Raw genomic sequence first — 26809 nt, 5'->3', positions numbered from 1 at the left:
TATTCTGTTTATGGTAAACACTAGCCGGTTGATGGTGGCGTATTGACATAATGGCTGATATTGGGCTGCTGATTTTTTTTAATGGCCAGCCTCATGTTTAAAGATTGGCATGCGGATGACTCAGCCACTGTCATGAACACGGCGTATGATTAATGGAACGCGCTCTGAGAGTTCCACCGCAAATTGGTTCATCCCTCTCTCACCACACCCCCACCCATCCTCGCTTCCAGGAGGATGCTGAGGAACGAGAGGCGGCAGGTCGTATGATGGTGCACGCAGCAGAGCATCGCAGCCCCCGTTCAGCCCTGAGCTGTAGGTCACGATAATTAAATGATGGAAAATAAAATAAAAGGCAGACAACGCAAGGACAGCGGTTAGGACAAGTGCTACCTCGAATGAAAAAAAATGTAATCGGTACTGGAAACGGTGATGCTGCTTCAACATGGCAGCGTGTTGAATCCATATAGTGTGGTACCTTTGTAACGATCATTGCAGTTGTCAAGATGGGCTCGCATGTGGTTCAAACTCTACGGCAGGGAGTGTGGGCTTCGCTTACCGGCGGCTGGTATCACGACCCGGACCAGAATAAATTCAATAACTCATGTCACCTTTATTTGTGGATGTTTCTTCTTATGCTACCCTTGTCCCTGCATTTGGTAAGTATCGAGCGGATAATAGGCCAGGAGCTCCATTGTTTTGTCTTTATGAAAGGTGCAGCGTAAAATTGGTCATCTCTTTCTATGTAAAGCCAATTAACATTCGCCTGCTCTAGGTTCGTAGATAATCAGGCAAAACAGATGTTCAATTTCGCTGTGTTTGCCTCAGCGCGTTTACTTTAGGTGTAGTAGAGGCAGGCTACTGTCGCATTTTTTCTCTGCATAGGCTACTGAAGCCTATATGGAATGTACGGAGTCGAACCAAAAGTCTATCTTGAAAGATTTTTTTTTTTTTTTTTTATGAAATAGGCCTAACTATTTGCTAACGGAGCAGTGTTTCCTTGCCATACACGCAAGCAGTTAACACACGAGGCAAATATCACGCTTCCCTTTATAGGCTATATGAAAGTCAGCATCAGTGTTACCTAACTGAATGAAAAATACACGAGTGGTCTAGTCTGAGTCTAGTGATTGGTTGTCATAGATAGAAGGTGCCAAATGGCGCCACATTCCTAATTGTATATCAGTATAGGCTAGCCATAAATAAATATCAATTGTCCGCTTAATTTTGCTTTAATGTAGCATATGCCATTTATTTTATGTCATGGCATAAGAACTCATTGTTCATTTAATAACAGTCAATTGATTAAACATGGTAAGAGCCACTTTTTGGCGGCAACAAGAAGTGCGGAGTTTGTGTTAATTAGAAAGTAATCTCAGCCTGCAGAACAGATTTTGCTGACACAATTGATGATTGATTATACAAAACAGAGAGCAGCCATTCACACGCTACAGCATACATGTTATACGTTGTCGATAGAAAATGTATGAATAAAAATAATACACATGCACATCACAGAACCTAGTGTTTCCCTCCCACACTCTTTTTCTTTGCCTTCTTCTGTGTGTATATGGGTGTATGTGTTTATTGCTCAGGCCCTCCCCCCAACCACAATGGCACTCAGCATCTATTGCACGTCAGTGACGGTCTTCTTCATCGCCATAAAGGCAGTGAACTACCGGCTCCACCTGATGTTCGACAGGGGCGACATTGTGGCCCAGAACAGTGTGTCTGATGTCAGCAAAGGTGCTGACAAGAAAAGCAATGCCTCTGACTCCTGCCTTCCTGCTAACTTAAGGTATTCCATGGGTTTGTGTGTTGGCATGCTTGATTCAGCTCATAAACAAAGTGTGTTCCTACAAAGGGATTTGCATGCAGTTTAGATCATAATGTATTTCTTAATTGCACCTTACTGTAGGCTACTCTATATATGTGTAGTTTTGACTCATGCAGTTGATTTATCAGTAACTAATCAGTCTTAGCCTTATCTGAATTACGAGTATGTTTTTATACTCTTTCTCGACTCTCTCAATACAGAAAAAGCAGTACTGCTCCTGACAGTGTTGCCATGACAGTACTGACCAGAAATCGTCTAAGTCCCATTATACAAGTGACTGTGAAACAAACAGAGACGGATTCGGGCCTGATCGGTGTGGTTAGTAGTGCATCAGTTATATCACCCTCTTATGCATTCTGAGAAGAAAAAGATGCCACGAACTGTTCTCCCTGTGCTTTTTGGATAAGGACAGGTTGTTTAGCAAATACTTTTAGGCTAAAAAAAAGATGTAAAGAAAAGAGAACCATACTAAAATAATTACTAATACCCAGAAAGGTTCTGTTAGAAGTGTTCTTAATCAATCTTTCTTGCTCTGTGGTCACCTGCCAGAGAACCAAGCTTCAATTACATTTACATGTGCATTTACCAACAGTGCACCAAGTGATTAACTGTCCTGTAGTACAGATTTACACGCAGTCAACACATTGATGTGTTTGTTCAGAAGATACAAGTTTGATCCAAAATCTAATAATAGCATGACCTATCACTGCTCTGTTTTCTCTGCTGCAGGAGTGCCCAAAAGCAGAGGAGTTGAAGAGCTCAGAAGGTATGTGCCGTATTTTTAGAAGTGGCCTAATTTGTGAGCATGATGAGAAGAAGACACAAATTTCTTGAGAGTTGCTGTTAGGACACTCTGTGAAAGGGACTCTGATGAACCGACAGATTAATTGACGACTGCTGTCTCTACCAGTGTGTCATAACTGCAGAAATGCATAGCTAAGCATGTAGAAGCAGGCATTATGGCTGGCTTCCTGGAATGCCTCATCAAGCAGGAACTGTGAGCTCTAATTGAATCTGATTGCATTGCCAGGAAGTCAATATGTAATCTTGGGAGCTGTATGGTAAAGTGGATTATCCAGGCGTTTTTGACTGATTTGAAGCACTGAAATGTGGTTTGGTGAATATGACATTTAAATGTGAGTGGTGTGAAATGTAGAAAGGCTTACAGTATTTCTTTGGTATTTCTGATATGATCTCATCTCTCTGATTGAGAAATCGCAAATTAGATAGAGAGGATTGAAAAATTCAAGCATTTCCTCAGGCAGCATGTTCTCATCAGTTGCCAGTTCTTCCTCTCAACCTCCCCCAAGGCTGAGGCAATTTTTGTTTACCCAAGTTAAACTGCAGAAGTTCTTTCTGCTCTAAATAGTCTTTTTATGACGCATGTGGTATTTTGATGATAATCCGTGCTGTTACATCTGATAATAGATTTGTTTCTTTTTGCTCAGGCCATAGGGACTCCCCCGCTAAAGAGAGGTCAAGAGACAAGCCCCAGCATGAGGATGGAGGTTTGCCAGAGGACATGTCCAGCCCCAATCCAGACCAGTGCGCCCCTCTCCTGGAGCAGGAGCAGCGGCCGCCCCCAGACAGAGACACCGCAGACGAGGGCCTGCCACCGTCCAAGGACAGCGACGTCGAGAGCGTGGACGAGAAGAGTGAGCTGCAGGTGAAGGAGAAGCCGCCCACTGACCCCAACAACAACGAGAAGAACGAGGAGGAGGAATGCAGGGGCCTCTCACCGGACAGCCTCTCCCCCGTCCAGGACGCCCCGGCAGAGGAGACCTACTGCTCGGACGAGATCGCGGTGATGCTGGTGGACAACTCGGGCGCGTCGGTGCGCCTGGACGAGAGCGACACGGTGAAGATCATCATCACCATGAGCTGCGACGCCCAGACGGCTGCCGAGCTGGAGGAGTCGGTCAAGCAGAGCATCATGGAGTCGGCCCAGTCGAAGATGGCCAAAGATGGACAAGGGGAGTCCCGGGGAGACTGCATGATCCGGATACCCGTCATCACCTTCGACTCACCCCTGGAAGACGAGCACGAGGCCACCGTCAAGGGAGAGGATGACCGGGAGGACGAGTACAGACTAGCCGCTGAGGACGAGCCAGCTGACCAACCGCCGATGCAGAATCCCGAACTCAGCCACTCCAAAGAACCAATCAGCTCAGACTCGGCCACACAGGACTGTCGGGAGTATGAGCCGGACGAACAGGAGGTGGAGCATGGCAGCCTGCCGCTGACCAATGACAACAGCTCCTCGGGCATCGACGTCCACTCGCACCCCGACGAGAATGAGGCACCGGAGCTCCGGATGGACGCCGACGGCTTCCTGCAAATCCCGGCTGGCTATGGGCGCTACGGCCCTGGGGGCAGGACACACGTGCGAGGGCTGAGTATAGACAGTGGGAGGGACGCCGTGCTCATCGCTGACCGGTCCAAGGGCCGGACGCACACCATGACCACCTCCAAGTCGGACCTGGAAGCCAAGGAGGGCCAGATGCCCAACGAGTCCAACTTTGTGGAGTTTGTGTCGCTGCTGGAGTCCATCAACAGCACGCGAGCGGCCAGCAGCTCTCAGCCTGAGACGGATGATGCAGATGAGAAAGATGAGGAGGAAGGTGAGGAGAAAATTCAAAATGGTCATCTGAGTTTAAGACATTTGCATTTCATGCATTCAGTTATTATAAAGTTGCCCCATGATGGTTAACAGTGGCAAGTAACTAAAGGTAGATGATAAATGGTGTGAAATTATTGAGAGGCTGTAATATCTAATATTTGTATCTGAAAATGTCTGAATCATATTCTGATGAGAATATACATTTATATTTGAATTTACCCCTAAAGAATTTTGTAAGCAAGCGTCATTGGACAACTTCAGAGATATGCTCTTTGAAGTGTCTTGGTGAGCTTTGGCTTTCAGCCAATCCAAAGATAAGAGAAGTGTCAAAGCTATTTTGGCCCTTAAGCTGTAGAATGGGTTTTCCTTTGTTTTGTTGTTTTTGGTTAGATATGAAGACCTGCATCATGCATTATCAAATGCAATATCATATTATGTATGATGTAATATGTATCTGCTTTTCAGATGATACCATGGTGACGGTGAAGAATGATGAGGAGACAGAGACAGAGAGACCCAACCCTCCCAACAGTCTGGCCACCACGGACACACCCCTCGCTGTTCCAGAGAGGCTCATCCCCATTGTCTCTCCTGACAGGTCCAGCTCAAATTAACTCAAATCATACATTTTACCTTGTAACCTCAGAATGTCTTAGAATGGACAGTCTGTCACTGCTAGCCTAATGGATGTTGAGAGCATGAACCATGAGATCATCCATAAGGTCATTATTGGACAGTGGACTCTGTTTTTGTTGAAGTACTGACTCAGCATGGTCTGTTGAGGTTTTAATTGTATGATGTTTGAGAGATGCCTCTTACATTACACAGTGAGTAAGCTATCAAACATTAAAGCTATGAGCTGTCATATTTGTTTTGAAGTGATCGATGCTTTAAAAAAATAATTTGATCCCTCTGAAAGCTCATGTGTATAACTGTAACAAGTTAGTAGCACAAGTCAAGAACATCTGATTAAAAATGAAACCATGCCTTGATCAATTTCCCTACAGTCCTCAGACGGATAAAGATAAAGACCCAGACTACGACTCCCTTCCCTCCCAAACGTCCCAGTCTGAGAGTTCCATGCTCCAGGTCATCTGCAGACCAGAGGCCACCTCCAAAGAGGAGGCCTACACCTTCCACACGGTCCACAGTAAGTCAGCTGCTGGAGCCAAATGAAGTTGAATGTGAGATGATTAAGACCATAAGTACTGGCCAAGTTAAATAAGTCAAGGATGGCACTGAAAGCAAGATGTCTGCAACTACTGCAAATATGCTGCTACTGTTCCATCCGACATACCCTGTTCGAGAAGACAAATGGATGTGGTTAAAATGGTTGGATTAAGATTGTAAGTGAACACAAGGTGAAACTGAAAGAATGATTGTGCCAATGGGTGACAGTGACAATGGGTTGTATTGATTAATCCATTCCCCAAGGGTGGTTGAAATGTGCTTGTTAAAATGAGTTGGTGTGGCATTTTATATTTAGTGCATTACTGACTGGTTGCTTTGCTCGTTTCTAGGAGACAGACCTAGGAAGTTGTACAATGAGAGAGCCCTGAACTTACCCCTTGGGGCTGAGTTGATTACAGGCAACATGTGGTAATGCACTTGAATTTCACACATTTATTTACAAGTCTGCTTATTCGGTTGCCATTTTGTTTGAACAAAGATTTCCAACATTTGCAGCTCTGTTCAATACATTATGTAATATGGTTCTAAAGTTATGATATTTCACTGTCTCAAAGATTTCTCATTTGCTTCATGTTTACTTGTTTATACCTTCAGTGATCTCCTGTCGACCTCCTCCAACTCGGAGTGCCAGGACGGTTTAGCCGGAGGTCATGCGGACTGCCCATTCCAGCGCCGCATCATTCCTGCTCACCGACTGCGCCCGAGGAGAACACATCCAGAGATCTTTCAGGTGAGACTGATCATGATCACAAAAGATCACTTGGTTTGGTAAAAGTAAAACACCAAGACATATTTTTTCATGTGGAACACATTTTTGTCATTAATTAATTCAATAATTCATTCACGCAATCATTCAGTCACACTTGTTGTAAAATTGTCACAGGAAGAGGACTCACTAGATGACTCGTCAGACACGTCGACTCAGGAGAAGCCATCTCGGAAGCTCTACTACAAGCTGAAGGTCTTTCCTGGGAAGTGGGTCAACATCCTGTATGATCGGCTGACCTTACTCGCACTGTTTGACAGGTGACTTCAAATGACCTGACAACTGATGTTCTTTGCTTTTGCTGTTGTGCAGATTTGATTAGAAGTCTCTCATTGAGTTCTCAGGTACAGCTGGTAACTAATGGTGATTTATGTTCCCAGGAATCAAGACGTGTCAGAAAACGTGGTAGCTGTCTTCCTGGCGTTCCTGGTGTCTTTCCTAGGATTCGTCCTGCTGAACCATGGCTGTTTTAAGGACATCTGGGTATTCCAGTTCTGCCTTGTCATCGCCAGCTGCCAGTATTCCCTCTTAAAGGTAGAGCCTTCTCCTCACACAAGCTGTCTGCCACATACAACCTGCGTGCTTAAGCAATACTGTTTTCTATGTATATACCGGTAGTTCTATGTGAAAGTTGAAAGCACCCACTGACACAATTGTATTTACTGTTTATTGTGTTTATGAGGTGCCGAATGTTTCTGTCCCAATCGTTAATTAGTTACTTATTTCTGGGTACTATGAATCAAAGATAAATAATTGTGTCTCTGTATTATTGAAAACATTTTTTTTGTAGCAAAACATTCTCAGTAGAGATCCGTAGTGCATTGTTTGTGAAGTGTCTTATTCCATTATTGTCGCATCAGCACTGTATCAATTATTCAATATCTTACAGAGTGTCCAACCAGATGCAGCTTCCCCAACTCATGTAAGTGGATGGAAAATATTGTACACAGTATCCATGTCGTTGCAATAAACTGCAACTCTCCAAGAGTCAGTTCATTAAAAGTCAGTACATATTGGAATAACAGCAGCGATAATAATGGGCATGGTTTCTTTTCTTTTTAGGGACACAATCAAATAGTTGCATACAGTCGAGCTGCATACTTCTGTATATTCTGTGGCCTTATTTGGATCCTGGAGCTGTTATTAAAACAGTCAAACCTTCCTGTGTCCAGATTGTATGGCATGAACATTGTCTTATCCGACACCCTCCATTTTGTCCGAGACATTTTAGTTGGTGAGTACTGCCTGCTGACTGGTCCCCATATTTTATGCTTGTGGTATTGTCACCACGGTTTCACGGTTTCCATATTGACGTAACTCATTCTTTCGTCTATCATTTCTTTACAGGATTCACTTACTGTTTCCCTGTTACATTCCTTGTTGGCCTTCTCCCTCAGATTAACACATTTGTAATATACTTCCTGGAGCAGATAGATGTGCATTTTTTTGGAGGAACAGGTAGGTGTCAGTTGCAGTCCTTGACCAATCAGTACATACGGTAAACGTCTAGTCCGTGATTCTGGTGAACACTTGTTGATATTTGAGCTCAACAGCCAATCAGAATGCATTTTCCCTTTCATCCTCCTAAAGCTTATTGATTGGCTGGAATAGCACACACATACTGTAGCACACACACAGAACTACGAGAGGACCATTAATTTGATAAAGTGCAATTAATCTCACAGACTGCATCTTTAGGGTTATTGCTAGCCATTGTTCTTAATAATTTAAAATACACAAAGACTGTTTGTCTCTTTCTTTGGCAGCTGCAACTGGGCTTGTGTCTGCAGTATACAGCATCATGAGAAGTTTGACTGCGATTGCTCTACTCTATGGGTTCTGCCTTGGCGCTTTAAAGGTGGGCTATATTTAAAGACTGAAACTCGTGTAGCAGTATGAGAGCATTTGATCAGTTAGACCTTGTGCCCATTGCTGTATGCACTGTAAAGTAATGAATGAGTGTGTTGAGCAATGATTCATTAATCAGAATCAAATTGAGCTCTGGTGCTTTTTGAGTTAATGCTGAATTGTGCTGACTGGGAGAAATGGCCTAATTCTCATGACCTGCTTTCTCCTATTTCAGTCAAAAGCAAAAGAGGACATAAACGTAATATGTGTAAAACCGCCCTGGAACTGTGATAAGCCACAGTGTCTTTATGTAAGCTTTCTTGAACATCAGGATATTGCTGCCATGGAAGACAATAGGCTCCTGCACATGCGTCCATTTCAAAATAACATCAGAGGGAGCTATTGATAGAAATAATTTAAAGGTGTTGAGCTACACATGCCTTTGAAAGCATCAGCTGCCAGTTTTTTTCACATGAAAGACACTTCTGAGAGTTGTCTGTGAACCTGCCGGTGAACTGAGTTCTCACCTCACAGGAACCGTGGGATGAGCAGCACATTCCAGCGCTGTTCTCGGGCTTCTGTGGACTGCTGGTTGTCTTCTCCTATCACCTCAGCAGACAGAGCAGCGACCCCTCCGTGCTCATGTAAGACGAAAAACAACACAAGCAGAAAATAGAATAAGACAAGTGTACAAGTATGAATCCTTTGCTTTCCCCCAGAGAAACCTTAGCAGTGTTATGTATTGATGGCAGATATTTCAGTATACTCCACCATAGTATTCCACCATGGTATTCCTGCATACCTTTTTTATTTGATTATTGACTAAGGTCAATAATGTGCACATTGTTCTATGAGCTGTTAAGTAATGATTGAGTGTGTTGAGAAATGATTCATTAATCAGAATCAAGGAAACCAAGGGAAGTAGTATATGGCAAAATGTTCATCAACTTGGGATGAACTATTGAGTAAATACAGTAGATGGTCTACTTTTTTAGATTTCATTTGTTTGTGAACTTAAGAGTTTCCCAGTATGTCAGTGAGTAATTTTGTTCTCTATTATCTTAGTATACCTTGGGGTATTGTCTATTGTTGTTTTTTGCCTTGTTAAAAGTTAAACTCCTTCATCTGAACCATGCCTTGCTCTGCAGGTCTTTAATCAAGTCCAAACTGATACCTGTGTTGGGTGGAAGTGAAGAAGAGGAAGAGGCCACCACAGAGAAGATAGATCCTCTACCGGAGAAGCTGAGAGGCTCAGTGGTGAGGAGCGTTTCCACTGGTGTGGGGAAAATGGCTGACAGAATGAGTAATGGCTAAATTGAGAGCTGAATGTTACTGATCTATATATAAATAGCCAATAATGTGACTGACACATTTCCCCTGTTACAGAAAGAGATATTAATCTCAGACCTGTTTGTGTGTACGCTGGCGTCAGTGTTGACCTTTGCGGTGACGGCCAGCACTGTCTTCCTGTCTCTGAGGGTGAGTGTCCTGAGATCTAAAGTCTGATCTGTGTTTTTTTGTCTCTTTTGAACCTATAACTCCAAAGTATCAGTCTTTATTGTCATCTAGTATTGCAGCAGAGTAAGCATTTGGCAGTAGAATCTAGTCTCTAAGCTGATACTGAAAGACAAATCAGTCTGTTGAATGTGAGGGGCTATTTCTGAGTCTTTTCTGAGGCTATTTCTCTAAGTAGCTACTATACGGCATTACTTTGCTATTGTTACAGTAGAACATGATGCGTTTAAAGGGCAACCATGAAGCTTTAAAACAAAATGTAATCATTATTTATTTTTAGCATGTTTCTATTTGATCCTATGTTTAGCACCTTTGTTTTGACACCTCTAACCTCTACCCTCCTGTGTGTGTTTGCGTGTGTATGTACGTGTGCGCGCGTATGTGTGTGTGTGTGTGTGTGTGTGTGTGTGTGTGTGTGTGTGTGTGTGTGTGTGTGTGTGTGTGTGTGTGTGTGTGTGTGTGTGTGTGTGTGTGTGTGTGTGTGTGTGTGTGTGTGTGTCTGTGTGTGCATGTGTGTGTGTGTGTGTGTGTGTGTGTGTGTGTGTGTGTGTGTGTGTGTGTGTGTGTGTGTGTGTGTGTGTGTGTGTGTGTGTGTGTGTGTGTGTGTGCATGTGTGTGTGTGTGTGTGTGCATGTGTGTGTGTGTGTGTGTGTGTGTGTGTGTGTGTGTGTGTGTGTGTGTCTGTGTGTGTGTGTGCATGTGTGTGTGTGTGTGTGTGTGTGTGTGCATGTGTGTGTGTGTGTGTGTGTGTGTGTGTCTGCATGTGTGTGTGTGTGCATGTGTGTGTGTGTGTGTGTGTGTGTGTGTGTGTGTGTGTGTGTGTGTGTGTGTGTGTGTGTGTGTGTGTCATGTGGTGTGTGTGCATGTGTGTGTGTGTGTGTGTGTGTGTGTGTGTGTGTGTGTGTGTGTGTGTGATCCTCAGCCCTTTGTCACCATCGTGCTGTATGCGCTGGCTGGGACGGTGGGCTTCATCACCCACTATCTCATCCCCCAGCTGAGGAAGCATCACCCCTGGCTCTGGATCGCTCACCCTGTGCTCAAGAGCAGAGAGTACTCCCAGTTTGAGCCTCGAGGTCAGTCAACTGGTGGTGAAAAGACACTGAGAAGCTATATTGGCTTAAGATATAATAGATAGGTATAGGTAGATTACTTTATTCAGCCCTAAAGGGAAATTATTGTGTATTTTGATTTGATGGTCTTAAGTCTAAGAAAGTGGGAAGCTCCCGCACACTGTCTTCATTTGTAATTGTACTGTTTTTTTTATTGCAACATTTCAGTCAGATGACAATCATCAGGCAATTGTTGCAATAAATGTTGCAATAAAAAAACAGTACAATTGCAAATGAAGACAGTGTGCAGGAGCTTCCCACTTTCTTTGACATTGGTGACCCTGTTGTCCTTCTCCGACGCACCCGTCCCAAGGAGGTGTGCAAAAGCACAACTTTTTTATGGTCTTAAGTCTTAACACTTTAAAATTCACAATTGTTCATACTGAAACATCCATACTTAAAGTTAAATAATCAATCAGTTACACTTTAAATGTAATTAAGCAATTTCAGTTTCGTTCCATTTCAGCATCCATTACTTCTGTCATTATGCAGTTCAGTTCCTACTACATGCCTACATGTTTCCATGTTAAAATCCAGCATCAAAATGCCACCACTGCACTCTGTGGTCTTTGGGTTAAAATATGAGTTTCTAATATGTATATATCCCCCATTCTCTTTTATTCAATAGTCATGCATGCTGCCATTAACCCTGTTTCATAATTTAAACAATAAGTTAAAATGTGCCTATAAAAGCTGATGATGGATCAGCTCATAAAGCGATTGGTTTCAAAAGAGCTGCTGATTCTCAGAGGTGTGTGGGACTGGTCACAGCAGGGAGCTAAGTTCCTAAAGCTGTCACGTTACATGGCTGTCAATCACCAGTGGTGCTTTGTCACCACCAGACGAGTGTGATTTTCCTCACTCATGTCAATGAAGGCACCACAGAAGAATCACAGAAAAGTGTTACGCAGGGGTCAGGGGTACTGGTATGAAGAAAGTTCATCCCAAGTTCATCTTTGAAAAGTGGCCTCAATTTTCCGTGAGAGGACATAGATTGGTTCACGGTGTCTACAGAAGCACACTACTGTTGATAATGTTGTATATATTACAGTCCCTTTATACTTGAGATATAACATCTGAGCAGCAAGGCTTTTTAAGGTTAGTTCTCAGTGCTGGGCTCTGTTGTCTGAGAAGGAGGTCGTGACTGCAGCCTGTGTGGTTGTCTTTCAGAGGACGCCCATCTGATGTGGTACGAGCGATTGTACGTTGGACTGCTCTCCTTTGAGAAATATGTGGTCTACCCTGCCATTGTCCTCAGCGCCCTGACCAACGACGGCTTTGCTCTGAGTCATCGCAAGAAGCTGGGCATCCAGTAAGTAGCTGTTTCCGTATTGCCTCTATTTGGCCCTCAAGGAACTTGGTACGTTTTATTCTGTCTCGTCCTAGGTGGGAATGTGTGAAGGACCAGGATCCACCTTAAAAGGAACTGTAGCCAGGTTCTGTTGGGTTTCCATGGAGTTTCTCTCACACTGATTCTTTCTTTCTCACTCTCTCTCTCACACACACACTCTCTCTTTCTCTCTCTCTCACACACACTCTCTCTCTCTCTTTCTCTTTCTCTCTCTAACACACACTCTCTCTCTCTCTCCCTCTCTCTCTCATACAAACACACACGCACACAAAAGCACGCACACATTCCTTAACCTTTTGCCCTCATGAGGTTTTAAAAAAAAAAAAAAAACTTGAGCCAAATCCAAGTGTCTTCTTTCCAGGTGGAACATGCATTGTAATCTAGCCCTGGTCCTTGGAAACACACAAGACATTAATGTCGCCATTAATCTGGTGCTGACACAAAGGGGGACCTTTCCCAGGCCCATCACCACACGATACATCAGCAGGCCCTGGACACTCACAGCCACTTCCCACAATGCCTCTTGCTCCCCAACAATGGGCTCATCTATCCTGCCGCACTTTGCCCAGTGTCCTCTGCTGTGAGTGTGCTGCCCTGGTGTCCAGGCTGGGCTGGACCATGTTCAGCTCTGTCAGGTTTAATTCGAAACGCAGAGTGCTCTCTCTCGTCAGACGTTATCTGCTCCTGATCAGGACTCGCCCTCTGCCCAAACACTGGTGGGACTGTTGATTGTCAGGCTGCGGCTTTTACTCAACTTTTGATAATCTGATGAATTGCAGTTCAATTATACGATATGTGTATCCAGTGACAAGGCACTGTTTGGACCTCAGTATACAGTGTTGTACAGTTAGTCTGCTTTGGCAAAGCGTGCTTATCATGAAGTAATATATAATTTTCATATCAACACCTTGCTTTGTTGATGTTGGCAAAGTGGTGCCTTTACCCTGCCTTATTTACCTTTGAATTTGATTTGAAACATCAATTAATGTTTTTGTCGGCTCACTCTAATAGACCATCCGAACTAATTATGGCTTTCACTTAACTACTGCTGTTTGTACTTGTAATGGAAAATGGCAGACAATTGATCATGTAACTTGGATGACGCTAATTCATATTTAGCTCTGTGTCTGTATTTTAGACAATATGCTTTGACTAACCCTTTCTCCGTGCAATGCACTGTTGTCACTGATGGAAAATCTGGGCTCAGAGAGTATAAGTTCCCTTAGTTACTTCATTTATCGTTTATATGTGTTATTAGTGTTATTATATGTTTATATGATATTAGTTTAGCTCTCATGTAATCACAAATCACTACTCCTATGCCTAAATGTAGATACATTCACTTGCAACAAGTTGTCAGGTAAGAACTACATTGTACTCATCAGTTGATGTACTATGTAGTACTGCACCATGAGCTATGGAAGCATAACCCTCCTCTCCAACAAGGGCCGGCTCTAGGCAGGGGCCAAGCATTTTGTCTTGCCCACCCAAACAAAGATTTTTTTTATTCAATAGTGCATCTGCGCCGCGTGCAGCTTCAAACCCAGCTTGTAGATGAGTTGGTGTTGAGTGTAATGGTAGCTAGCTGGTACATAAGTAGGCCTATGTAGGTTTCCCCCCTCCTGATGCCTTAAAAGAAAACTCTGGCCATTTTTCATATAGATCTTATAGATCATATAGAATCATATAGATCTGTTTCTCGAAGTCACTGAGTACTGTCAGTACGAGAAAAAAACACGAGAACAATCGGTGCTACCTAGCTCTAGTTGCTGCAGCCAACAGCTAGATCAGCCAGGCAGCTACAGTGCTACACTCTGGGGGCCATGATTTTAAAGATGCCCCCAGAGTGTAGCACTGTAGCTGCCTGTCTACTCTAGCTGTTGGCAGGGATGGGCAAAAGTACAAATGTATTTTAAAATAACATATCAAATACCGTGATTTTACGTGTACCAAAATAAAATACATTAGCCACACCATGTATCAAAATAAAATACTGTATGTTTTTGTATTTTGAAAGTACTAAAAATACTCTATAAAGGGAGCCCGATATCATGTTGAAAACCTTCCATATCTGTCTATTTAATCTATTCTCTGACTGTTGATTAAGTGGACAGAGTTTGAGAGCCACAGCTTTTCTCTGTCTACAAGACATGCCACAACCTGCAAAGAGTTAACAGATCAACTATGCTGACCTGCCTGTTACATTTCATAGCCTAAATACTGTATCAGAGATGCACTCAAAAAGTCACAACTGCACTTGTCAAGCGGTACAGTAAGTGGAGACAATTCTGACATTGTCAATGCATGCCCAGATTGAGCAATGTTGCAGGGCAACCACATAACCGGTTCCATTTGTTCCGATTAGATTATTTAAGTTCTCAAGAAACTGATTATTATTAAAATTGAGAGGGAGTGTATTGTGTGTGTGTGTGAGCAACCTACTGTTCAAGTTACTCATCTTGCACTGGATCATTTTCCTGAATCTCAATATTATAATCACAACAAGTGTTTTGCACTTTTATGTCATCACATCACCAAAAGTAGGCTATTGTTTTTACCAAAAATATTTGGCAGTATTTTTAAACTACAAAAATACACACCTGGAAAGTATTTTGAGACGTTTTCTTCAACAAAATAAAATACAAATGACAAAATACAGTTTTATATTTGAAATGCTTATTTTAAATACATGTATCTGAAATACTGCCCATCCCTGGCTGTTGGCTGCAGCAACTCGAGCTACCGATTTGTTTTGTGGTTACGTTTTGTGTTTATGTACATTTTGATCCAATTTGACTGCTTCGCTGTCGCTCACCCAAATGTAGAACCGGCCCTGTCTCCAACTCTCAATTACTCTTCTGACTGAACCAATTTATGTAACTTAGACATAAATGTAATTAATTATATTGATTGACTCAATGACTTGGGACCTTGTCTTTCTGAACCTGGAATTTTCTACTTGATGTTGCTGGACTCTATCTGTCCAGCCATAGCTCTCTCTCTCTATTTCTCTTTCTTTCTTTTTCTTTCTCTGTCTTTCTTTCTCTCTTGCTCTCTCTCTCATGTGTCACCTGTGTGCTTTTGCTGCCTGGTGTCCTTGCCTCTGCATCTGAGTGTCTCAGGCGTCTGTGTCTCGCTCCAGCTTTGATGTCTTGTTGATGACAGTTGCTGGGATGAAGCTTCTGCGCTCCTCCTTCTGCAATCCCAGCTACCAGTTTGTCACACTTCTCTTCACCGTCATCTTCTTCGAGTTTGACTGCAGCAGGGCCTCCGAGACCTTCCTGCTCAACTTCTTCCTCATGACCATAGTCTTCCACAAGGTCAGGTCACCCCCCAGAATAACTCTACTGGACATCCTTCATAATGACCTAGTTATGCTGTAGTTTCCATTTTCTTACGCATGCTACTGTACTCTTATAAACTTATGGGTAATCCCAGCCAGGACCTAAAACTGGACCTGAAAATGGACCTAAAAGAACTCTCTCTTTGTCTGTTGTATAGTGGCATTGGTCATACCTTCAGTGAAAGTGAAGAGATGGTCATCAATCTTTGATATGTTAAAGAGTATGATAAAGGAGCATACACAAACGGCACTAACTTTAATATTTACATTTAACATGACTACAAGTCCAGCCTTTTAACCTTTCACAACTTCAAACTGTATTTACATGTTTATCACTTACTGAGTGTGTTGATGCTCACACACCTTTCTGTGTAGTAGCCGGCAAACATTGCATGCTCTGACAGAGCTAGTGCTCTCGCTATGATTAACCTTTGTCCACTTGGTGTGTGTGTGTGTGTGTGTGTGTGTGTGTGTGTGTGTGTATGATTGTGTGTAGTCTAAAGCCACAAAAGAGGAAAAAAGAAACAAAGTCCATCTGTTCTTTTTGCTGGAGGCAAAGTTAGTGTGGGCTGAGCTGCTCAGACAGACAGTGGGTGTGTGGGAAGTTATCCAAAAATAATGAGGTGTGTGTTTTTGGCGTTCCCTGACTCACTCTGCTGGCCTGTGCTTCTCCCACAGCTTTGGGACCTGCTCCACAAACTGCACTTCATCATGGTGTACATCGCGCCCTGGCAGATCGCATGGGGAAGTGCATTTCATGCCTTCGCGCAGCCTTTTGCAGTGCCTCGTATCCTAGTTTCTGCCTCAGTATTCTCTCACACACATCACCACCACACCCCACACACACCCAGAAGCACCTGTTTAACAAATGTGTGCATTTTTGCTGCTGTTATTGTGTATGATGATCAAACAGAGTGAACAGAGATCAAGTCCAGAGTGGACTTCTGGACCTATAATGTGTAGTTACTTGACCTTGTTTTTTATTCATAGAACAACTCAGACCGAGTCTCTCTGCAAGTGCTCTTTTCGCTGGGAACATTTCATGTTATGTCATGTCATGTTATGCATACAACAGTATGTGCATGTATGTCTGTCTGAGAGAGAGAGAGAGAGAGAGAGAGTATGTGTGCATGTCTGTCTTCTGGGAGAGAGAGAAAGAGAGAGACAGAGAGAGAGAGAGAGAGAAGAAAGAGAGAGAAGGTCCAGACTGTGTTGTGTTTTTCCTTCATGGCCCAGCTCAGACTCTGCTATGCTGCTGCTGCAGACTCTCCTCACCACTCTCTTCTACACGCCGCTCAGCCCCTTCCTGGGCAGCGCCATCTTCATCACCTCCTACCCCCGGCCCGTCAAGTTCTGGGAGAGGAACTACAAGTAAGAGCCTCTTAGCGCCCACCCCAGGGACATGGCACAGTGAAATATGCATGGGCCTGCCTCTCTCGGTGCTTGGCACACCAGTTATTTTCAGCCCCGAGGATGTCAGCATTGAGAGATTCCATGAGGGTTCACCGACATGAAAACAGGGAATATACTGGGAATGTTTATTTTCCAAATGGCTGCTTATGCAACGACTCTACAAAGTCAACTAAAAGCTCAAAAATAGTCATGTTTAGTCTCTTGTCTTCAGTCATTCTTCTTATCTTATAAGGAAGTATTATTCTGCTGCTCAGCGTATGTGAGTTGGTACAGTCCACTTGGTCCAATGGACCGATCCATTGTGGGTCGTCTGTGTTGTGCTAATCCTCTGCAGTGATCTCACCCTCTCAGCTGAGCCGCCCGTCTCTGGCTGCAAACGAGGGGACGCTCCGGTCATAAGTTATTGATGAGGTCTTCTCCGAAGTGAAACAGTGATCACACAGAATGAGATAGCCCCAATAACTCCCGCGCTGACTCATTGTGGTCTGGATCGCCTTACTGTTTACTGGAGGCGCTTGTGAAATCAGCCCCAAACAAACTCACGTGTTGGCCATTTTCTTGTCTGCTTCACAGCACTAAACGGATTGACAACTCCAACAGCAGACTGGTGTCTCAGGTTGATAAAGATACAGGTAACTATTAAGTCCAACTGCAACTGTTTCTTTTTTACTAAATCATATACATAAAATGCACATATTCTGTTACCGTATGCTCAAATGTTGCCACCGTGTGTCTGTCATTCTACATGCATTTATGAAATAAATATGACTCTGGTGATACATAATTTACCTGCAATCCATTTTCTCACCTTTGTTATTCACATCACAGTCCACTACCCTCTGTTGTAAATATGAACAAAACAACAAACAGTAAACAGACCTGAATAAGCGGAGCCTAAATTGAATTTAAAAAATAATGTAACCTACTTACAGGACATATTCATACATACATATTTTTATTCTCTCAGGTTGCGATGACAACAACCTGAACTCCATCTTCTATGAGTACCTGACGCGTTCGCTCCAGCACTCTCTTTGTGGCGACCTGATGCTGGGTCGCTGGGGCAACTACAGCTCTGGTGACTGCTTCATCCTCGCCTCCGACTACCTCAACGCCTTCGTGCACCTCATCGAGATCGGGAACGGCCTGGTCACCTTCCAACTCCGGGGACTGGAGTTCCGGGGTGAGGCGCTCAAACCTAGCTTAGACAACACAGAATAATACGCCTGTATGTTGAGCTAACCCACTGAGGTAACGGTTAGAGAGGTGGACCCTGCTATTGTCAAAGTGAACTTATCATACACTGTGTCACTCAATTATTCAGTGCTGCCGTGATTCCTTTCTGCAGACTACACAGACTGTACACAGACACAGAGTTATTTCACCCTGCATCTGGCATATGGGTCTCTCTCTCTCTCTCTCTCTCTCTCTCTCTCTCTCTCTCTCTCTCTCTGCTGGTCTACTGGTTGAGATCCAAGGAAAAACATGTGCCTGTTCAGCCTGAATATACAGAGTCCTATTAACAATGATATATACAATATCAGGCTGGTTTGTCTCTGCTGGTCAGTCCTGCTAGGTTCCTCACTCATATCCCATCCCTCTTTTCAGGTACATACTGCCAGCAGCGTGAGGTGGAGGCCATCACGGAGGGGGTGGAGGACGACGATGCCTGCTGCTGCTGTGAGCCGGGCCACCTGCCCCACGTCCTGTCCTGCAACGCCGCCTTCAACCTGCGCTGGCTGGCCTGGGAGGTGACCACCACCAAGTACCTGCTGGAGGGCTACAGCATTAGCGAGAACAACGCCGCCACCATGCTGCAGGTGTACGACCTGCGCAAGCTGCTCATCACATACTACTTGAAGGTACAGTCAGAGTGTGTGTGTAGCCATGCACTGGGTATAACGTTCACAGATGAATAATCTGAACCTTCAAGTTTATTTTTGCCTTTAACGGTAGCGCTGATGTAAAATTAATTTTCTATGCAGAGTACCTTTTTTGACTTTTATTTTATTTTATAGAACCAGTTCTCATTTTAAAAGATGATTTGGCCTAGAGGTGTCAAGCGATTATAAATGAACACATTCCACACAAACACACTAAACGACACATACGGTACAACACTGCAGCATGAAGAATATTCTTTGTAAGGAGGGTACAGAAAGTGAAAAAAGAGCTAATTAACAGGTACAGCAGTCAACAATGACTTTTGGTTGAACATGTTAAATGATGTAAGAGTGGCGGGTTTGAGTACATGTTGTAGCTTGTTCCAGCCATTTGCTGCAGTGAACTTAAAGGAGTTAAGACCAAAAGATGTGCAGACTTTAGGGACGGTGAGCCTAACAAAAGTAGCGGACCTTAAACAGTACTTACTGCTGGAGGTGGAGAAGGTTTGTCTTAGTGATGAGTAGTGAAAGGTGCACCTGTGGGAAACCAAATTGGCGTGTGGTAGAGTGCGTTGTGTTTAAAAAGTACCTAACTCCACCCTGATGTTGAAAAGGTCACAAAGTCTCATCACACGCCTAGTTAATTTTGCAATCATACAGTATTTCTGTATCAGCAAATAAACTGGTTTTGCACAGTTTTTTTTTTTTTTTTTTATCAGATACTCCAAAAATGTTCCATTCATTTTGTACAGTAAATTGAAATCGGCCCGTGGGTCTTCTTTTCTCACCAAATAATCATGAGGCGCTCCATGAAGCATTAAGTGTAGTTGTCCACTCAGCACTTTTCTGACTTCTAGCATCTTCTCTCGTCCACCCGCAGAGCATCATCTACTTCCTCGTCCACTCGCCCAAACTGCAAACGTGGCTGAAAGACTCCACCATGCTGGAGGCTCTGCAGGCCTACACCAAATGGCACCACATCGAGCGGGACCCAGCCGTGTTCAGCGTGAAGATCGATGAGGACTACGTCCACTGCCTACAGGGGGTGACCAGGGCCAGCTTCTGTAACGTCTACCTGGAGTGGATACAGTACTGTGCTGGCAAGCAGGAAGAGGTACGAAACGTTACAGATTTGCGTTCAGTTAGTTATGTGTTTTACAATATATTTCTGGGGACAATCTTATCAGAATTTGGTTCATTGGTAGAATGATATGCATCTTTCGGAGACTCCGAAGCATCTTTTAGCATTCATATTAAAAAAATACTGTATGTGTGTGGTGATAGTTATGTAGTACGTTGGTGTAAATATAGTGGTGAACAAAGTGTTTTTTTAGTTCCAGTAGGAAACATTTCAAACCAACCCAATACTTGCAATACAGTGCAGAATCCAACAGGCAACAGCCAGGGTGAATGATGGCATTGTAAAATGTAAAGTGGATTTTAGGAGAGACGCCAAGTCTAAAGCTAAGTTCATGCCAGTTTTGCCAAGTCTACATTCTGAATGTTCTTGTCTCATCAGAAAGGGGCAAAGTCACCTCAAGTGTTCTTAAAATGTACATTACTATGCACATTACTGTGGATTCAAATAGTTGTGGTGAACATGTTATACACACACTCAGATCCTGTATTTGAACAAAATTATTGGGTTCTTACATCTTCATCCAAGGAACAATTGTACTATGCAAATTACAAGGCCTTGCCAATTCTCTGCGCTCCTATCAATAACAGTTGCCTGTTCTCAGTCAGCTCCGAGTTTTTTGCAACTGTATAGTGGGACTACAAGTCAATATCTGAACTGGTGTTGTTTTTACACGATTGACAGTTGTTTTAGGTGTGTTTGTTTCTGTCCAACCCTTGGTGGAGATGTCTGATATCCTGCTCTGTGCCTTGTCTGATCTAGCCAATGGAATGTGATGAGGACTCAGTCCTGGTCACTCTATGTTTTGGGCTGTCAGTGCTGGGTCGAAGGTCATTGGGAACGGCATCCCACAACATGTCAAACAGGTGAGACACAGCGATTTCTTTTAATACATACTCAGGCTAGCCTGGCTAACGTCAGACCTCATCTCGTTTATTGGGCGCTACGAATGTCTATCAAATGCGTCTGTACGTAGCTCATAACGGCTTCAGTGTGTCGTCATTGTCCTGCTGCCCTCCCTCCGTTCTGTGATTGGTTCCTTCGTTGAGGTGAAAACGAAGTCCATAGAATCCAGGCTGCCTAGCAGCGTGAATAAAATCGCACGCGCAAGGCAGCATGGGAAAACCCAGGCTATACTCAGGCTGAGTTAAATGAAACAAAACATTTACTTGTTGATATTTGGATGTTTATTTTAGTTTCCACTGAGTATTATAATATTAATTCTCATCACATCCCATCTGGATATTTGCAACTATTGAGCTGATGCAGCATCGAGCTAATGCAGATATTGCTGTTGCAGCCTGAATACTGAAAAGCTTATCTGCTTTCTCTCTCTCTCTCTCTGTGTCTCTCTCTCTCTCTCTCTCTCTCTGTATTTCTCTCTTCTCCAGCCTGGAGTCGTTCCTGTATGGCTTTAACACCCTGTTCAAAGGGGACTTCCGCATCTCCAGCAAGGATGAGTGGGTGTTTGCAGACATGGATCTGCTGCAGAAGGTGGTGGCGCCAGGCGTGAGGATGAGTCTGAAGCTCCACCAAGTGAGACACAGAAACACATAGATATCCCATTAAATGGGACACGCATGCAAAAACGCATAGATACTGAATGAAAGGCTGTCTGCTTCGACATGGTTATCTTTAAGCTTGTGGTCATGCTGTGTCTGATACTATGTTGTACGTCTGTGTGGGAACACTACTGTAAAGGTGATCATAAAGGCTATATGGAACCATGGTGTTTATAGGAAATTGTTTGCAGTCATTCAAATCTATTGCTATTCTCTTGATTACTTTTGCACCAAATTTGTCTGGAGTTGTCACAAGAAGGTCAATGGGAGGATCATATGTAGTTAAAACATGTAAGAATATGTAGTTAGGATCATATGTAGTTAAAACATGTAAGAATATGTAGTTAAAACAGTAAGGACTCTTTCCATATTAGCTTCATTATGCACAAAATGCAGACACTAAAGAGCAGTGTTGTTGTGGCTCAACACAGCGTGTATTCTGTTATCCCTTAAAGCATAGTTCTCATGCTTCTCTTCCTCCTGAGCAGAGGTCGTATCCCCCTCTGGCACTGTAGCGGAGAGGAAGCCACCTGTGCCTGGTGCAGGTGACCCATTTAAAGCACTTACATTGTCCCAGGGGCCTCCCCTGTGCCACGCACACCCTTGCCAGCAGCCTGACTGACTGAGCCATTGACTCACCAGTCAGGGTGCCCCGTTAGCGATCGGCCTACGGCGCCCTGCCAAAAGTCGTGGGGTGGGGGTGGGGTTAAGAACAGGGCAACTCAGCCAGCCGCTCCCACGGTCCACCCCCTATCCTCTGCAGGATCACTTCACCTGTCTGGAGGAGACGGAGGAGCCAGCCATCTTGTATGAGGCCATCACTAACTACCGCACGAGCCTGGTGATTTGCCACGAGAGTGACCCCGCCTGGCGCAAGGCGGTACTGTCCAGCCGAGACACGCTGCTCACCCTCAGGCACATGGTGGACGACGGCACGGACGAGTACAAGATCATCATGCTCTACAAGCGCCACCTCAGCTTCAAAGTCATCAAGGTCGGTGTGTGTGTGTGTGTGTGTGTGTGTGTGTGGGTGTGGGTGTGTGTGTGTGTGTGTGTGGTGGTATGTGGAAATGATGGCACATGTGTGTGCATGTGGAAGGATTAAATACTGCACGTGATCATTTCAGAGTAGAAAAACATTCAGTTCAGCAGGTAAACGTGTGTGTGTGTGTGTGTGGGTGTGTGTGTGTGTGTGTGTGGTGGTATGTGGAAATGATGGCACATGTGTGTGCATGTGGAAGGATTAAATACTGCACGTGATCATTTCAGAGTAGAAAAACATTCAGTTCAGCAGGTAAACGTGTATGTGTGTGTGTGTGTGTGTGTGTGTGTGTGTGTTTGTGTGTGTGTGTGTGTGTCTTCTCCCAGATCAACAAGGAGTGTGTGCGAGGCTTGTGGGCTGGGCAGCAGCAGGAGCTGGTGTTCCTGCGCAACCGCAACCCCGAACGCGGCAGCATCCAGAACTCCAAGCAGGCGCTGCGCAACATGATCAACTCATCATGCGACCAGCCGCTGGGCTACCCCATGTACGTGTCGCCGCTGACCACCTCCTACATGGGAACCCACAAGCAGCTCCGTGGCATCTGGGGCGGCCCCATCAGCCTGGCCACCATCCGCGGCTGGCTCTGCACCAAGTGGCTACGGTCAGTAGGAGTGTGTGTGTGTGTGTGTGTGTGTGTGTGTGTGTGTTCAGTTGATGCCCCCTCTGTAAAGGTGCACGACGAGGCAGGAGATGATAATGATGATTATTGGTGATAATAATAATAATAATAATAGTAATAATACATTGAATTCATAGAGAATTTGACATGCTATTTAAAATAATAATAATAAAAACAATACAACAAAACAGGCAAGTGCACATCAGCTGTCATAGGGTGTCAATGATGGGACATCTGGGAAAGACTCGGAGAGAGAGAGAGAGGTGGAGTAGAGGGAGGGGTGACTGGAGAGGAGGGGATGAGGGAAGGCAGAGTGATGGTGTGGAAGAAAGGGCAGATCAAAATGACAAATGAGTAGTAATATAAAGAGAGGGTTCTGGGAATTAGCTTGGCCTCCCTGCAGTAGTGGTGATTTTGTGGATTTTGCTGTGTCAGCACGATGACAACGGATTTCCCCACCGCCAATGTGATTTACAGTGACAGTGCTCTCACGTCTGGGAGCCACTCCAGATCTCGTGATGGGTGTTTGGAGAGGCTGGGTCCCTCTGGCTCTGGACAAGCCCTGTTTTCTGCCAATGCCAGCGTTGGGATTTTTTAGTAGCAGTGTGCTTCTGTCTCTGTTCTAGGGTACGAAAGGACAACTTGACCAGTTGTAACAGCGGGGTCAACATGGACGATGTGGACTGTGCCGGCTCCTCGCTCAGCCAGAACCACAACTCCATCACGTCGCAGAGTCTCAGCACGTACCAGGCCCGACCCAGGGCCTCGCAGGCGGTCCGGCACCACGGCGCAGGTTCTGATGAGCTCTGCAGAGCAGTCTGCTTATTATGCTCTATGTCAAAGAGACTGGAGCTCGTTTTTGCCACTGGTTTGGAGGAATAATGATTATAAATGGATGAATAATTAAGGATTCCTGTTGCGTTTTTGTATTATTTTTTTTCTGCAGTAGATTCCGCTAGTGTTGCAAATCACAAATGTACATTCAACCATTTCTAATTCTCTCAGTGAATCACTACATGTGGAAGGTCTGGCTGGAGAAGTTATTGACAGCAGTTGTCCACTTGCTCCCCCTGCAGGGCGCCGAGAGTACCGCAGCCGGTCAGTTCAGCCCCAAGCCCAACGGCCCCCGGTCACCAGCCAATCGGGCCCTATCCTGGACAGCCAGCACGGCTCGTCAGCCTCGGGGCCCAGCCTGGTGCAGCGGCTCTCCAACAGCCAGCTGTCCTTCAACACCTCCATCGCCTCCATCTTCTCCCAGGTCCCACGCCTCTCCACGGCGGGGCTGCAGTCGGCGGCCACTGTGGCGGCGGGGATTGGGGTCGGGGGCGTCGGAGGTGGAGGAGGAGGAGGAGGAGGAGGAGGAGGAGGAGGTGGTGGTGGAGGGGGTCATCACCACCGCTCAGGTCAGGTGTCGTCGTCCAGCTCTACGCTCAGCCTCCTCTTCGGCAAGCGCAGCTTCTCCAGCGGTCTGGTCATCTCGGGGCTCTCAGCGGCCGAGGGCGGCAACACCACCGACACGCAGTCTTCCAGTAGCGTCAACATTGCAGCTACGGGCCAGTCGGCGAGGTCCACCAGTAGAGCAACACAGGTCAGCATCACCGTAGAGAACTGCTCACAGCACTGTAGTAACACTGATTCAAACCATGGAAAGGTAATACATCCTACATAACTTGTCTATATAAGGCTATAGAAATAGTGTGGACTAGACAGAAATGTTGAAATGTTGAAAATGAATATTAACAAGGCCTTTTCTGTAAGACTCACCCAGGCCTTCAAACGCTGCCTTTGGTTTGGTTTTGAGTTTGACAACATGATTAATGTCATGAATCATTTCCACCCGATTTTAATCCATATTTGACTATGTTTGTCGCATGACTGGGAATGTAAATAAGGTACCCACAATCCTTGTTTTTACAGTGGACGTCAGAGGCCTTTGAAAGCATGGACGGGACCAACTCCAACGTCTTCACGGGCGCCAAAGACAACCCGCCATCCATAGACCGAGACCGTAGCAGCACGCAATGCACGGACAGGAGCCAGGAAGACTCGGCTCTGGCCTCCGCCGTCCAGGAGCTACCGGACCAGAAGACCAACTGAGCGCAGACCAGTACCAGCGGGATCAATCGTCTCCAGAAGGGAACCTCCACCTCCTGCTACTTGTCCAGGCCACCAAAACCTGCCTCACCTCCCAGCACGTTGATTATGAGTTTCCTGAATGTACATGTAGACTGTGACTTTTTAAAAAAAAAGTACTCATGTATAAAATAAAAAAACAAACAAATCAACAAACTAGAAACATCTTCCACATTTAATATTACACTGAATTGGAAGGTTAATTGAAACAAGTACATTAGGAAAATGTGTGTGTCTTTGCGTGTATGTGTATTTATGTGAGTGTGTGTGAGTGAATGTGTATGTGTATGTGTGTGGTACGGTACGGTACAGTACAGTGTTCGAGTACTGTGTCCAGATAAAAATGTGAAGGGTCTGTAGTCTAGTCAGTGTCCACCCCAAAACTACTGATACAAACTCAGACTTTTTTTTACAGCCATAACTTAACTCTCACACACTCAGTTGATCTTTACAGGAAGCAGACAGCCCAGTTTCTCCCTGGACATCTGGGGAAGTATTTTCAGATGGCCTGTGCTGCCCAGTCTCCCACACACCTCTCAGCCTCCTCCGAACCAATGGGCGCATGACCACATGGACTCCTGCCTGACCAACACCGACTTCCCACAGTCTCTCCTGTTTACCAATGAATACTCTTCTCACGATATCAGGATGTTCACAGAAGGAGTGGAGAATTGCTATGACTGAATTATGTGTCTTCATGTGTAATTTCACTGGGTTTTGTATGAGGCACAGGTCATAGTGGTATAACTGAAACCTTTTTTCAGTCCCAGGTTAAGGTGAAGATAAGGGACTGTCTTGTCCTCTTACACTGTATGGAAATATGCAGTATTATGCATCGCCATTGACAACACATTTCCCATGTGAACGTAAGACTGACAGAATTTAACATAGTTGTTTATGTTTATGTTTTATATAATGGCAAGAGTGTGTTGTGCTGAAGTTAATGCAAAAATAAGCGGAAAGGGAAGTGACCATGGGTCGGGAAACTCTTGCAGTAGCCCTTTAAGTACGTGTCTTAAATGGGATTTAAATTCTGTCATTGGAGTCATTGTACACTTCACATTTTAAATAAAAAAATGCCACTTGGGGGGTGAGTATGTTTCAGTTACTTTCTGGCTGCAGTACTCTCTTTTTTACTGTCTACAGACCTATGCCAAAGTTTTGGAAACTTATGGAAACTCAAATGAGTTTGATTTGGGATGGTATTGAGTTGAATAAACACTTCATTATTAAAATCAATATTGCAATTACTCCATGTTGAGTGTCGGTAGGTGCTATGCATGTATAAGTAGTGATGTAGTTACAAAACGTATTTGGGTCTTGGGCATGGATTAGTACATGTCATTATAACTACCTATTTTAGAAGAGCACAGTGTTATTTTCACAGGGAAACAGTATAAATCACACCATTACACACAAAAGTAAAAATAGAAAATTACAAC

General features: G+C 44.5%; 1 protein-coding gene across 1 annotated transcript; it reads left to right on the top strand.

The window, feature by feature from the left end:
* Window positions 1–224: 224 nt before the first annotated feature.
* Window positions 225–26475, top strand: pcnx2 (pecanex 2). Its single transcript, XM_048269812.1, has 35 exons — window positions 225–656; window positions 1593–1795; window positions 2035–2152; window positions 2564–2600; window positions 3283–4455; window positions 4920–5052; window positions 5462–5604; window positions 5975–6053; window positions 6240–6375; window positions 6529–6671; window positions 6792–6945; window positions 7301–7333; window positions 7474–7645; window positions 7759–7869; window positions 8178–8269; window positions 8794–8903; window positions 9408–9516; window positions 9646–9738; window positions 10697–10847; window positions 12054–12195; window positions 15377–15554; window positions 16256–16364; window positions 16819–16948; window positions 17564–17622; window positions 17958–18173; window positions 18599–18852; window positions 19754–19987; window positions 20774–20877; window positions 21403–21547; window positions 22337–22567; window positions 22942–23216; window positions 23861–24027; window positions 24311–24545; window positions 24624–24822; window positions 25152–26475. Exons 1-35 carry the CDS (start codon window positions 504–506, stop codon window positions 25329–25331), a joined length of 6201 nt encoding a protein of 2066 aa, XP_048125769.1. The 5' UTR covers window positions 225–503; the 3' UTR covers window positions 25332–26475.
* The last annotated feature ends 334 nt before the right edge of the window (window positions 26476–26809 follow it).

The sequence above is a fragment of the Alosa alosa genome, chromosome 18 (assembly GCF_017589495.1).
Source record: "Alosa alosa isolate M-15738 ecotype Scorff River chromosome 18, AALO_Geno_1.1, whole genome shotgun sequence".
In the NCBI taxonomy this organism is placed as follows: domain Eukaryota; kingdom Metazoa; phylum Chordata; class Actinopteri; order Clupeiformes; family Clupeidae; genus Alosa; species Alosa alosa.
Note: the sequence above shows the minus strand (reverse complement) of the source record. Positions and strands in the feature narration are given on the sequence as shown.

Excerpts from the sequence above, each read along its gene's own strand:
- pcnx2 (XM_048269812.1), top strand. The coding sequence starts at position 504 with ATGGGCTCGCATGTGGTTCAAACTCTACGGCAGGGAGTGTGGGCTTCG. Across the intron at positions 7,334-7,473 it reads ATGCAGCTTCCCCAACTCAT|GGACACAATCAAATAGTTGC; the intron begins GTAAGTGGATGG and ends TTTTCTTTTTAG. Across the intron at positions 12,196-15,376 it reads CGCAAGAAGCTGGGCATCCA|CTTTGATGTCTTGTTGATGA; the intron begins GTAAGTAGCTGT and ends GTCTCGCTCCAG.